This window comes from Neomonachus schauinslandi, chromosome 2 (assembly GCF_002201575.2).
Source record: "Neomonachus schauinslandi chromosome 2, ASM220157v2, whole genome shotgun sequence".
Lineage (NCBI taxonomy): Eukaryota > Metazoa > Chordata > Mammalia > Carnivora > Phocidae > Neomonachus > Neomonachus schauinslandi.
In genome coordinates this window covers 100884416-100898624 of record NC_058404.1, presented here as the reverse complement: position 1 = coordinate 100898624, position 14209 = coordinate 100884416, and the positions used below count along the sequence as shown (strand labels likewise).

The 14209-nt window shown below is 38.0% G+C and overlaps 1 protein-coding gene across 1 annotated transcript; it reads right to left on the bottom strand.

Moving 5' to 3' along the window:
• Positions 1–6688: 6688 nt before the first annotated feature.
• Positions 6689–13700, bottom strand: IL21 (interleukin 21). The gene is made up of 5 exons (XM_021681479.1): positions 13533–13700; positions 13389–13424; positions 8919–9074; positions 6809–6886; positions 6689–6712 (listed from the first exon to the last, which is right to left on the bottom strand). The coding sequence occupies exons 1-5, from the start codon at positions 13698–13700 to the stop codon at positions 6689–6691; spliced, it is 462 nt and encodes a 153-aa protein (XP_021537154.1).
• Positions 13701–14209: the final 509 nt, after the last annotated feature.

The following is a 14209-nucleotide window of genomic DNA, read 5'->3' as shown; positions in this document are numbered from 1 at the left end:
AGAGATCAGGGAGAAGCTATAAAAGAAAAAATTCAGTAGTAACTGACTAGCATCATAAAGAAAAAGCAAACTATGCGTTGGGAATTAAAACCCTATGGGAGAACTCCAGTGCCAGCTATTGTAGAACCCACCAATTCTTTCTGCAAATTTTTCGTGATCTCATTCTATGTTCAACGCATTGTTTTAGGTGCCAGTTATATAACAGTGAACAAAACAAACAAAAATCTCTGCCCATATTGAGCTAACATTCTGGTGAGAGACAGTGACAATAAACACATAAATTATTAAAATATATATGTTGAGGATGGTAAGTGCTATAGAGAAAAATAAAGCGGTGGCATTTAGGAGAGTTGCAATTTAAAAGAGAATGGAACTACCTGATAGTAGTCAGAGAAGACCTGGTTGAGGAAGGACATGAAGGAGGGGAGGGAATGGACCATGTGGACATTTGGCAGGAGAGCATTCCAAACAGAGGAAACAAAAAATGCAACTGCCATAGGTGGGAGGGTTCTTGGAGTGTTGGAGACAGGAAAGAGTGCCAGTGTGGCTTGAGTTGAATAAGAAGAGTGAAAATGAGGTTAGAGAGGTGAGAGGTTGAGGGGACATGACCATGTAGCCCTTGTTGTAGGACTCAGGCTTTATCCTGAATGAGGCGGGAGCCATTAGAAGATTTTGGGCTAAGGGTGACATATTCTGGTGTTTTAAAAGATCATTCAAGTTGCTTGTTGCAAATAGATTTTGGTGAGGTGGCAAGAACAAAATCAGGAAAACTATTTAGGAAAGTATTACAGTCATCTAAGTGAGAGATTGTGGTGGTATTAAACAAAGTGGAATCTGGAGATAGTGACAGGTGGTTGGCTTCTAGAGATACTTTGAAAACAGAGTTGACTGGCTTTACTGATAATTGGATTCAATCGGTAAGAGAAAGAGATGTCAAGGAAAATTTCAATGCATAATTGTGCATTTTGTATTTGGTTCAGTTCAATTTTGTAAACATTTGTTTCTTACTATATGTTATCTACTATATATAAGGCACTGTGCTAGCAAGATGCAGTTCCTTCTACCAAGGAGGCTTATGTTCTGGAAAGGGAGAGATGTATCTATCATTCAATGAATGTGTGTATACCACATTAAAACTAATAACCAAAATATGATCAAATCTAAAAGTGGGAAGAGATTAACACTGTCACAGAGATAAAGTAAGATGGTGATGGAAATCCTTCTGGAGGCAGTGATGACTACGTTGAATGTTGACAGATGCATGAGGATTTTTCTGGGTGTTGAGGAGTGATATTCCAGGGAAAGGACACTGCAAGTGCAAAGAAACCGAAGAATAAAACAACATGGCATGTCCAGAGAAGTAGAAGCAGATTGGACTGGCTGGAATTTGGAAGTTCAAGGTGAAGAGAGCCTGGAAGCTGAGTGGAGCAGATGAAAAAGGGTCTTACATGCCTAGCTTTAGGCCTGGGCTTTACTCCAGAGAAGAACCAGTGAAGGGCTTTAAATAAGGAGAAACTGTGATTAATCAGAGTTATATTTTTTTTTAAAGACTTTATTTATTTATCTGACAGAGACACAGTGAGAGAGGGAACACAAGCAGAGGGAGTGGGAGAGGGAGAAGGAGGTTTCCCGCTGAGCAGGAGCAGGGAGCCCAATGCAGGGATTGATCCCAGGACCCTGGGATCATGACCTGAGCCGAAGGCAGATGCTTAACCAACTGAGCCACCCAGGCACCCCCAGAGTTACATTTTATAAGATATTCCTGTGACCATGCAGAGATAGATTGGAAAGACGAGAAGGCAAGAGGCCAGAAACTCAATCAAAAGTTATAACCATTGCTGAAAGCCTGCATTAAGATAATGGCAGAGGGAGTAGAAAAGAAAGGATGTACTTAAGAGATAGAAATACCAGGGCCCAATGACCAATTGGTTATAATGAATGAGAGAGAAGGCAGAGTCTGGGAGGCTGGAGATACATTCCCATTAAGATTAGGGAACCCTGGGGTGCCTGGGTGGCTCAGTTGGTTAAGCGACTGCCTTCGGCTCAGGTCATGATCCTGGAGTCCCGGGATCGAGTCCCCCATCGGGCTCCCTGCTTGGCAGGGAGTCTGCTTCTCCCTCTGACCCTCCTCCTCTCATGCTCTCTGTCTCTCATTCTCTCTCTCTCTCAAATAAATAAATAAAATCTTAAAAAAAAAAAGATTAGGGAACACTGAAAAATAGGGGAGGTTATGGAAGTGGGAAACAGTGATGAGATTAATTTTGGCATGTTGAGATGAAGGGCCTGGAGGATAAAGATGGAAATTTTCAGGGAGAAGTTGGATATAGGGGCCTGGGAATCAGCAGAGAGATCTGGCCTTTACCTATAGATTTGTGGGTCAACAACATAGAGAGGGTTTTTTAAAACACCAAGAACCCATTGGACTATTGAGGGAAGAGGTTTAAAGTGAAAAGGTGACCAGGACAGAATCCTTAGGAATATCAACTTCTAACGGGAGGTTACAGGAAAGCAAACCAACAACTGACATTGAGAATGTGTGGTAAGAGAGGTAAGACAAGAACCAGGAGAAGGAGGGCCTTCAGAGTCAAAGAAGGAAAAGAGAGAAGGATTAAAGTTAGCAAAAGCCATGATAAAATCAAGTAAGATAAGGATTTAGACACATTTATGAGTTGGGTAATTTGAAGGTCATCATTGACCTGACAAAGGGCAATTTTGATACAGTGATAGGGTGTAGGATGTTAGAAATCAGATTATAGTGATTTAATGAATGAATGAATAGAAGTTGAGGGAGTATAGACACATATAAAGACTACTCTTTCAATGAGCTTAACTGTGAATTCCAAATCTCTCCCTCCTCATGAGGTGAGGCTATTCCTGGACTAACCTGTGGACTAGAATAGGTGGAGGCAGATACTGAAAGCAGATGAGTGTTCAGAACTAGGCATGAAGTGGGAAAGTAACTCTAGTAAGCCAGGTAGGGAAGTTTGAAAGTATTCCCAAAGATGAGGGGCCAGATTTTTTTTTTTTTAAGATTTTATTTATTTATTTGACAGAGAGAGACACAACGAGAGAGGGAACACAAGCAGGGGGAGTGGGAGAAGCAGGCTTCCCGCTGAGCAGGGAGCCCTATGCGGGCCTCCATCCCAGGACCCTTGGATCATGACCTGAGCCCAAGGCAGACGCTTAACGACTGAGCCACCCAGGCGCCCGAGGGGCCAGATCTTGTGTCTGAAGCTGGAATAGGAAACCAAGATTAAAACAGCTAGGGAGGGAGTTTGTAGGCAGCTACTTGAGAAGATTGCTGGGTCTGAAGTTCAAGGGACTGATCAGAGGCCTAAGCTCTGGGGGTGGGGTGGGGGGTGGGGGCAAAGGGGAATTAATAAACTGAGAGAATGGGGAGGGGCAAAGGCCTGGCTGTTGTGATGGGATCTTGAGATGGATGTCCTGAGAACTAAGAGACTAGCAAATGATGGCTCTGTATATGTAAGGATTTCACACAGAAAATAGTTCCAGGCAATAAAGTCTGGCACATGGCCATGAGAATGGGATGATGACAGGATAAAAGATGTAGGTGTTTTGAACTGAGGTAGTCAAGGTTCTGGGAAGTAGCAGTGTTGGTGGAATCTTCCCCATGGGCACTGAAGTTACCCAAGATGATGGCAGAAGTTGAATTCAAGGGAAAGAACATGCCTAACTCCCCAGGAAAGATGAAGGAGTGACCAGGAGAGGACAATCAATAACAAGTAAGGCGACAGAAAAGCTAAATGGAATAAATGTCAAAGCAGGAAAGAGTTTTAAATAAGAGTGTACACACAACGAGCATTGGGAAGGATATCTTCAAGTCTTCCAGGACTTGCCATACATTTGGGAAAGTTGCAAAAGGAAGTGGTATCCTTAAGGCAGAGACAGGAGTGGAAGGTTCCATTTCAGTGAAGTATGTAAGGAGAGAAGATTGTCTTTGTAATATACGTATAAAAACAATATGCTCCCAGAAACTGAGGATCATCTTTTATTTTATGCTAAGGCTATTGAATTAAGGGTTTCCAGGGAATCACAAAGACAGTAATATGATTTAATATGATCAAGTCTTAAATAAGAAGCCATGAACATAAACATTTAAAACCAAATATATAATAAATAATTATTAAGTTATAAAGTACATAGTTTGCATTAAAACTAAATTCTCAGATGCAAATGTAAATACAACAGAGCAATAATATAGAATAATAATGCTACAATTTTATACAAGTGTCCAAAAAAGACACTTTCAGCTACAATAGTAAGAATCATGATTAATTTTCCCTGAATTTCCGTGACCTACTGCAATGTTCTTCTGTCTTTCTTTTCTTCCTTCCCTCCTTTTTTTTTTTTGAACATCTCTTTTGTTCCTGCAGTGAGTGTTGCTACAAATGCTATTGAATATGATTGTATAACTGAACATTAGATTCAGTAAAAATTTTACTCAAAAGTATGGTCAGATGTTCCCATAAGAGTATCCAGAACTTTAGAAACTCATAAACACATAAAGCTCTAAAAAAAGACAGAATAGACCTTAGAGATTCAGTCCAACACCCTCATTCTACAGAGAAGGAAATGGAAACCCCCAAAATTTAAGCAAGTGACCATGATTTCACAGCCAGCAAAATTTCAGGCCTCCTGTATCACCATCCATAGGTGAAAGTAATGTTTATAGGTAAGCCTTATATCTCTTTTGAGGGCTAGGTAAGCCTTGAACACAGAGGAGTGAAGATGGAGCTGTTCAAGTTTTACTTCTTCATCTTGTTTATTCCAATGCAGTGCTTTTCTTGGGGTGTTGCTAGGATCTTTACCCGAGTCTTTAAACTCAGTTTTAGTGAAGGCTCTTAACCAACACCCCATTAAATTATTTTTACTTTTAAGGTAGAATCTCTGGTCAAAGGATTAGAACAGAGATTTTTAACAGTAAACACCAAAATAAATACATTATTTTAAATATAAAAATCACAGTGTCAAAGAAGTCAACAACTATAAAGCCAGAAACAAGAAATACAGACTTCACCCTTCCCTGGTCAACTTTGTGGCTGCTTTCTACTTTTATCCCAACAGTCTGGGCTAGTACCATTTGATACATAGGTAGGCTCTCCATGCATATTATCATCATTATTGTTTACATGACCCCTCTGTAATAACATTATTGTTTACATGATCCCTCTTTAATAACATTTTAAAAATTTTAAAACAGAATACCTTGTTTCTGATGATACAACATTTCATTGAGAGTTGATGAAATCACTGATGGCTGATATATCTTCTAGAACTATAAATTTATCTGTACTTGTTTTTAAAATACTTTTAAGTAGATAATTTTCTCTTCTCAGAACATACAGTGTTTCCCATCCCATATCCTCTTGCACATTCACAGCCATTTTAACAATAAGAGATTCTCAAATAGCTTATAACGTTCTAGGAAAAATTTTATTTTTCTAGAGTTTTTAACTTCATATTTAAATAAACTCTGCTGGAGTTGATATGAAATGGCAGTTAGAGCAGGTTGCTTATTTTTACTATCCATGGTTGAAAAGATTGGAATGTTTAGGCAAAAGTCTGTTTTCTATGAGGAGAGGAGTCTTGGCCTCTTGATGTGTCTCCTGATTTTGATCTTATATAGGTGATTGAATTTGTCTTACGTAAAGTATGCAAGCACAAGGTGTCTGTCACTTTAAAAAGAAGAAAGAAAAGAAAGGAAGAATGAAAGGTGACAGACATTTGGAGTTACTAGCTCACTCCCATATAATGATTATAACAATTTGAGATGAGAGCTACAAGACTTTTTTTAATGTATTTTGTTCCAGAAGACCACCTGATGTATGTCCCTCTATAGGTTTTAATTGCCATTTCCACAAGCTTGAAATGTTAGCTTATAAGGGGACTTGAACTGGGAAAGTTACTATTAAACCCACTTAAAGAAAAAAAAAAAAAAACTAACAAATGTATTCCATAAATACATTCATATCTATAGCATTTAAATATTTTTGATAAATCCCAATAAAGGAATAAGACTTTTTTTGTAGCCATCTACTAAAACTGTCCCCGGCACATAAATAAACTATATATTTATACATTAGACATTTTGAGATAAAAAGTAAACTCTTCAGATATACATTTTTAAACACTCAGTTTTCACTTCCTTAAAAGAATAAAGACCAATTTTTCATCTTGACTCTATGCTTCTCTATTTCGCAGCTTGAATGAAGGTATATAACTTTTAAGTTATGATCATCAGAGATCTCATTCTTGTGGTAATCAAGATCAAGGTAAAGATAAGATCAATAAATTTTCAAATTACATTTTTGGTAAAAAATTTTAAGCTTCTCCCCCAATAAAGAAATGTCATAGTTGGGCAAAATAATATAAGGTAAAAACTTTAGAAACCATAGAAATCCATAACATAGGAAATCAAACTCTAATTGAGTAGAAAGCTTTTTCAAGTTGACTAAAACAGAGCATGTGATCAAACTTAAGTATTGCATTGTAATTGGGGGGAAATAATCCTGACTTTGAACACTTATCTGAGTCTTTTCCCCCATCACTAATATGTTGTACTCTTCCATTTAGAAACCAAGAAGTGAGTTTCACTACTGTGTTAGAGTATGTAATATAGTGTCCAGCTTCAAGTTAGATCCTCAGGAACCTTCATATCTCATGTGTTCTAGGAGAGATGCTGATGAATCATCTGTGGAAATAATATACCATGAGTAATATAAACATAAGAAGCAATCTGGATAGATAAATATGAAGTAGAAAATCAAATATAATTGCAGTTACATACCCTTTGGATGAGTGATTTCAGTCTTTCTAGGAATTCTTTGGGTGGTGTTTTCTCATAAGAATCACATGAGGGGCATGTCTAGAAATCAATGAAAGAGTAACATTCTCCTTTAAAACATTTTTTCTATTTAATAAAATGTTCAGTTAAAATTTATTTATTTTTAAAGATTTTATTTATTTATTTGACAGAGAGGTAGAGCCAGAGAGCACAAGTGGAGGGGATGGCAGAGGGAGAGGGAGAAGCAGGCTCCCCACTGAGCAGGGAGCCCGATGGAGGGCTCGATTGATCCCAGGACCCTGGGATCATGACCTGAGCTGAAGGCAGACGCTTAACCATCTAAGCCACCCAGGCACCCCCAAAAGTTTTTTTTCCAATTAGAAATATAAATCATGTTTTCTGGAAAAAATTCAAGACGTGCATAAAATTGTTCAGGAAGAAACAATGGGAAAAATCACTTGTAATCCTATCCTCAGAGATAACCACTGCAATCTTTGGATGTATATCCTTCCAGTAATGGCTTTTTCTTTGCATTTATGTTTTTTACACTGGAAGGTAATTTGCTTTATTTACACTCAACATGTCACAAGCATTTCCTACATGTTAAATATTCTTCAAAAATATGATACGTAATGGTTGCTTTGTATTCCAACATTGGATCAAACTATTATTATTTTTGGACACATAGGTTGTTCTAACTTTTCATTATTGAATACAATGCTGCAAGAACATTTCTGAATAATTTTTATATGCATCTTTATTTGATTTGATAAATTTCTAGAAGTAGAATTACTAAATTAAAGGAATAAAAATTTTTGTCTCTTGATGTATATTGTAAAAAAGGTTTACTTCTATTCCTGCAGGCCATTCTCACTATTGTTGGGTGTTGTTAAAAATTTTAATTGGAAAGAAGTAGAATTTCTGAAACTTCCATTTATTTGATTATAGGGAGACTGAACAATTTTTCATATGTATATTGCCCACTTATATTTCTTTTAAAAAAATTCTAGGTTTTTCTTCTTTATCCTTATTCTTTTTGAGAGCAAACACCAGGCCACTGCTTGGTATTCAGCATCTCTAAGTCAGTTTGATGCTGTGGTGAGAGCATTTGACTGAAAGGTAGGAGATACAAGTTCTAGTTCTCATTCTACCACTTAGTAATTGCAAGGCTTGGGACAAGTCACTTAACCTCTTTAGGTCTCATTTTCCCATCTACCAAATGAAGGCGCTTAACAAGAGAGTTCTAAACTCAGTGCCAGCACTGCCATTTCCATGAGTCTTTGCTGTTGTGTTGCAAAGACGGGCTCAGCTCCTTTCTTTCTGAGAAAAGTTTTAGAGGGATACTCTTCACATTGCAACTTGGCTAAGCAATTAAAGGAAATAAAAGTCATTTTGATAATGTCACTAAGATTTCATGTGAATCACATGTAAAATTCCTTGGAGGAGAGAGAACTGATTAAAAAGATATTTTAGAGTAATTTATCTTATGTGTTTATCCAATGGTTTTGATTGGTTCTTGAATTAGTCATGAGACTATCAGCATTGCTTATGAGTTGGCATAAGAAGAGATATACAAGAGGGGATATCTAGTAGGACTCCTAAAACCAGGGACTATTAAAATTCTCCAGTCAAATAATGAAGTCTATCTATTTAAATGTAATACTGACTATGATTGTACAGGACAATAATATTTTTTAAGAGAAGAAGGCAAAGTGTGAGATTTTTCTTAGTCTTTTGTAGGCTCTCTTTTCTTGTGGGAAAACTGGGATCTAGGTCCTGTTAATAAGAATACAAGTTGCATGTGGCCATATAAATGATAGAAAAATATTTAACTCCTAAGTCACAATTGGATTCTTCACCTTGGGAAGTTATATTAACTTATTCTAGCTGCCAGCGACTTTTAGCAAATTCTAAACAGACTTTCTGGGCACTTTCAAGTCTGTGGATTTGGAAGAGGTGACTCCACTTCTCAAAATACACCGGATATGATAACATGTAACTGGAAGGAAGGCACCGGAATCTCTGGCTACAAGTGTGTTTGTTTGTGTGTTATATCATGTAAGAGATACAGTTAGTAAGTACAAATAAGATAGATGACAAATGACAGTCTTACTGGTCTGTGTTTCTGTCTTCTGCCTGCATCTGTGGGAGGTAGTTTCCTCTTCAACTGTTTAGTTAATACATTGATTATCTGTTCATTGCCTCCCGTATTTGCTGCCTTTAGTTGGGTCTTCTGAAAACATGAAAAAGCTGACCGCTCACAATGTCTCTGAAAGAGAAGTAATTTGTATAGATGTTAGCAAAACAAAAGTTATTCAGAAAGTAAAAATGACCTTCCTGATCCTCTTTTCTACTTCTATTGTGGTGTATTAGATCACATTTATTTCAGCAGATGGTGAGGAATGAGTTCACATCCTACTTAATCTTTGGGCTGAAGAGAAGAAGGCGCCTGCAATGCAAAATTTCACCCCATATTAGGGAAGAAAGAACATATCCCTGCCTCACAGGCAAGAGGGAGGAGCCTCACTTTTCCACAGCTCTTTATTCCTAATTCCATTTGAAGTCTGGGTGGTAGGCAGGATCTTTGTGTTTTGTGAGGGAGAGTGGGCTTGGTTTTAGAACAAATTTTCTAAAAGTGACACTGTGACTGGTTGCAGCTTTGGGTGAGATATGCTGTAATCCAATTAACAATCTCTTTTATTTGTTTTTTTGTTTCTCTCTACAGTGTACATGGGAGCATCTAACAGTGACATTGAGCAGCATCTTATCTTGTACAACACCTGGCATCATGTCTTCTTGCTGGCAAATGCTTAATAAATAGGTGTGGAGTTGACAAATGAAGTAAATGAGTGAAAACCCCTACTTTGGGAAAAGGAAGTGGCTACCTACCTCTGATGGCATATTCCACATCTAAGATTCAATACAGCTGCGATAGACTACACATGACTCTTCTAAAATCCTATTCACACTCTTAAGTCAGTTAGGGTAGGATTCTGCCTGAATCAAGCAGTCAAGGAACAGAATTTGAGACTTGCCCAGCCAATGGGAGGGAAGACCGTTCCTTAGAAACTAAGGGTAGTGTCTCAAAGAAGGGAGAAGTGGACCGAACAAGGATCAAAACCTTGTCTCTTGGTTTAGTCAAATAACTACTGAGTAGTGAATAAGTCAAAAATCTTAAAAACCGAACTAAAAAGAAAATGGAATTTATTGGAAGAACAAAATTTTAAAATGACTCGTTGAAAACATTTTAATGCTGATCTAAGAGCTTGTATCCAAGTTTCTTTTTTCTTTCAGCAAATGTGTGTATGATTAGGCTCTTCAACCCCTAGCCCACCCCACCCTAGTTGCTGTGGCTTCATTTCCCTAATGCGTATGGAAGTCACTGCCATATAACCAGAAACCTCAATTTCTCTCAGTCCCTGCAAGGACAGTTCCATATATAACAAAATTACCTGAGTCTTCTCATGGACAATCAGCTGAAAATAGCATCTGGCCTGCTTTGCATTTTCCGACCCATATGCTTACCCATTAATACCATGCATCTTTAAGACACAACCTCATCAGGTTTGCTTTGCATACATAGCCACAAGCCGAGAACCAGCTTATCTGGTTTCCTTATATCAGAGCAGCTTGCCTCTCGCATAAGGGCAAGGTATCCTTTCCATATGTTTGCCAAAATGCTTATTTAATAGAAACTATTTATAAATGTTAATTATAGCACTTTTTTTTCCTTGAAAACCACATGTTCATGTTTGTTGAAGTTTCTTCTTTTCTCTTCTTTTTGACCACAACCGGCTTAACTTACTGGAAAAAAATAATATTCATATTTAAAGAGGTAAATTTTCCAGCTGAAACTGAAAACACTAACTGCTTCATCCGTGATGATCTGAGAAACCAGCATTTCTCACAGAAGCCCATTTTGCTGAGTTAACATTTACATGTGTATGTTGAAAGAAAGTTATGTTCCAAAGAAGTATAGGGGCCCTACCAAATGAACTCCCTTGATATTGCCAGGAATGGTCAAGATCCGTGATGAGTTCACACCTGAGAAAGCTTTTCTGAAAGCCCCTGAATGGCCTCTGGACACTGATGCCCATATCGACCAGCTGTGCTGTCTCTCCTGCCCTTCCTTGTTCACCTGTGTCAGCAAACAGTGGTATGTTGCTTTGTGCTCTCTGCAAGCAGCAGAGCCGTCCCTGGGGATGTGGGGTCCAGGACAAATAGCTGCTGGATTTGGCTTCAGATACACATCAAAGGCAGCCTCAAGGAGGAAAAGAAGTGGAAGAGCTGTCCTGCTAACTGCCTTAAGGATGAACCAAGAAGGGGCGTGAAGAGATTAATCTTGCTTCAGGCAGCCTCGGGTGCCCTGTCACAGGATGAACCCAAATTCATGCAGAGCACCACCATCTGGGAGTGTAACAATTACTTTCCTTTGCTGTGCCTCGGTGGCAGCAAACTGAGGGCAAGGCTTGGACTCCTTCATCCTTGAACACATGATAACACGAAGAGTTTTGTGTCCCACACTAGTATTGCAGAATAGAGGGAGAAGTACGGAAGTCAAAAGCAAGAGTAACAAAGCAAGAGAACAGACAAGTGCTGCTTTTGCAAGGGAGCACATTTGGCTTTGTTGTTTTGCAATTGAGTGTTTGAAAATATTTACCTCCGTATAGCTTTTTTTAACACCCCTCACAGAAAGGCCTTGGCCACTCACACTAGGAAGTCTTGGGTGAGATTACCTTTGTCCCACACACAAGCCAGGCTTATATCAGGGTTTCTCAATAACACACTATTGACATTTTGGGCTAGATAATTCTTTGTTGTTAGGACTGTCCTGTGCATTCTAAAATGTTTAGTAGCATCTCTGGACTCTACTAGATGCCAATAGAAACCACTCCCATACACACAACTGTGACAACCAAAAATTTCTCCAGACAATGTCAGATATTCTCAGGGGGCAAAAGCATTACCAGTTGAGGACCACTGGTTATGTAATTAGAAATAAAGAGAATGATGCCTGGCAAGGCCAATTAGGGATCGGAGATAATCACTATGTATCAAGATTTACATGCAACATGTAAGTGAATTTATTTTCCTTAAACTTTTTAATCTTTTCAAATCTCTTATAGACCCTGCTTTGATGCTAGCCCTGGAAAACTTGATAGAAAGCTACCGTGGCCTTGAACTATTTTCTTTCTTCCTAAGTTTGCCTGCCAGCATAGCTTAAAGATCTTAGTTACACCATTTCTCACTTGTATCATAACTAGCATTGTTGGATAAGATTGTCGGATAGATACAGTGTCACTGAGACAAAATCTTCACATTATGATGTAAGATAAAAAAAAAAAAATCTCTATCTCCAGCAAAGCATAGATACCTAACAAAGGAAGTACCCACTGGATCAACTCAAGTTAGAAAATGGGAAATCTTTCTTATTTTTCATTTTGCAAGTTACAGACAGAGCTGGTGCAAAAGGACTCTAAACACAACAGTTAAACAAAATACGTGAGCTACTGAAAATGCATGTTTTGATAATTAGGTCATGATTAAGAAATATTCTCACTTATTTGAAAAGTCTTTCCAATAAGCTGAATGTGCTACTTTCATTTTAGATGCTGCTTATTAGAAAAGGACCTAGTAAATGAGAGTGGTTAGGTTCAGAGCTAGAGAGTGAATTTTAGAGAAAAGCAATAGTTGTGACTCATTCACTTTCTAAACTTTTACACATAGTCATTTACGATAATTGTTTTCTTTGCAATGTATCTTTATATGTCTCCCCCTTTGTAGTGTCCTAATTACTGGTAGCACTTTTATAGTAACTCTAATTTATGCAGTTAAAGTTCTGTGACAATGAAAATATTTCCTCAATTGCATTTATCTCTTCAGGGTACCAGACGTGAAGACTAGAGCGAAGTTACTAAGGAAAAGATCAGCATGCAGCACTCTTGAACTATATCCTAGATGTTTTCTTCCTGGGACCTAATGGATTTGAATGGCTTAAGAGAATGGGATGAGTTTGTGAAAATAGTCCTTTTGAAAGACCTCTCCAAAGGCCAAAGACAAGACTCACTGAGGCCAAGGTATATGGGAATTATATTCTAAAGGACAGCCCTGATTTCGTCCATGCTGTGCCTGTAATCTATTCTTACTTTTTTCTTTCCTTCTCTTTCTTTCTTCCTTTCTTTTCTTTCTTTCTTGTCATTAAAAGGTGAATTCTGCTTCTTCTGGTCTGTATTTCTTAGATAGGTTTGCCAAGGGCTCTTAAAGTATAATTAGTTGGTCATTGTTCAGAAACTGATCATAGTATAGTTTTGTTATTCTGTCGCAACAATACTACTTGGAAGTATTCTTAGAGATATTTGGAGATAAAAATATATTTTGTAAGGTAATGCAGTGTTTATTGGTTGGCTTGTTGGTAAATCAATGAGTGTTTGACCAAAATAGGAATAACTCTTTTACCAACTATTAAACTCCCAAACTCACTGAAATTAAGTAGATTCCTAAATAATTATGCTAATGCCTTTCTTAGTTGGATTTTAAAACTTGTACCACATATATTTTCACAAATAAATTCAACTGGTCTTACCTTTACATCTTCTGGAGCTGGCAGAGATTCAGGGTCCTAGAGCAAAAGAAAATTAGTTCTGGGTTATTTTTATAAGTCAAAAAGTTCCTTTTCTATTAATTGAAGAATATTATTTAAATTCTGTTGTGACAAGTATGGCCTTACCAAGTCATTCACATAGTTTTTCAGCTGATCAACAATATCTATAAGTTGACGCAATCTAATCAAGAGGAGATCTTGCTCTTGGAAGCTTGATTTATGGGCCACTGTCCCCAAGAAGATGACCATCAGGCAGATGACTATCTTCTCCATGTTGCCAGCACTAGATCTCATAAGTGCCAGTAGACCAAGACCTTGGTCTCAGTTTTCACTGCAGTTTGACTGTGAACAGGTTGTCAGTAAAGCTACCTATTTATTCATCCTTCAGGGAGAGGTAAAGCCCTCCCATTGCAGCCTGGAAATCTTTGTAAAATGGATGAATGTGAGTAACTCTTTTTTCTTTTCCACTGGCTAGGTATACGTGTGCATGTGCTAATGCGTGGGGGCAGGGATTGATGGAGTCAACGAAATGTGCCCCATCTGCATCTTAGACAGGAAAAAGAGAAATGGGTGAATTCCAATTTTCAGCATGAATCAAGAAGTGTGCATGGTAAACAGTAGGTACTACAAAACTTCAAAGAAGTAAACAAAAACACTTTGATCTCTCTTTCTCTGCCTCCTTTAGCATCTTACCTGTTCCCTCTGACAGTCATAAGGGCACTTCAATAATGAGTAAAGTGGCAACATGTGCTTTCTTGCAGGACTTATTCTTAGTGTAATAATGATGCCTTTTGACTGAAATC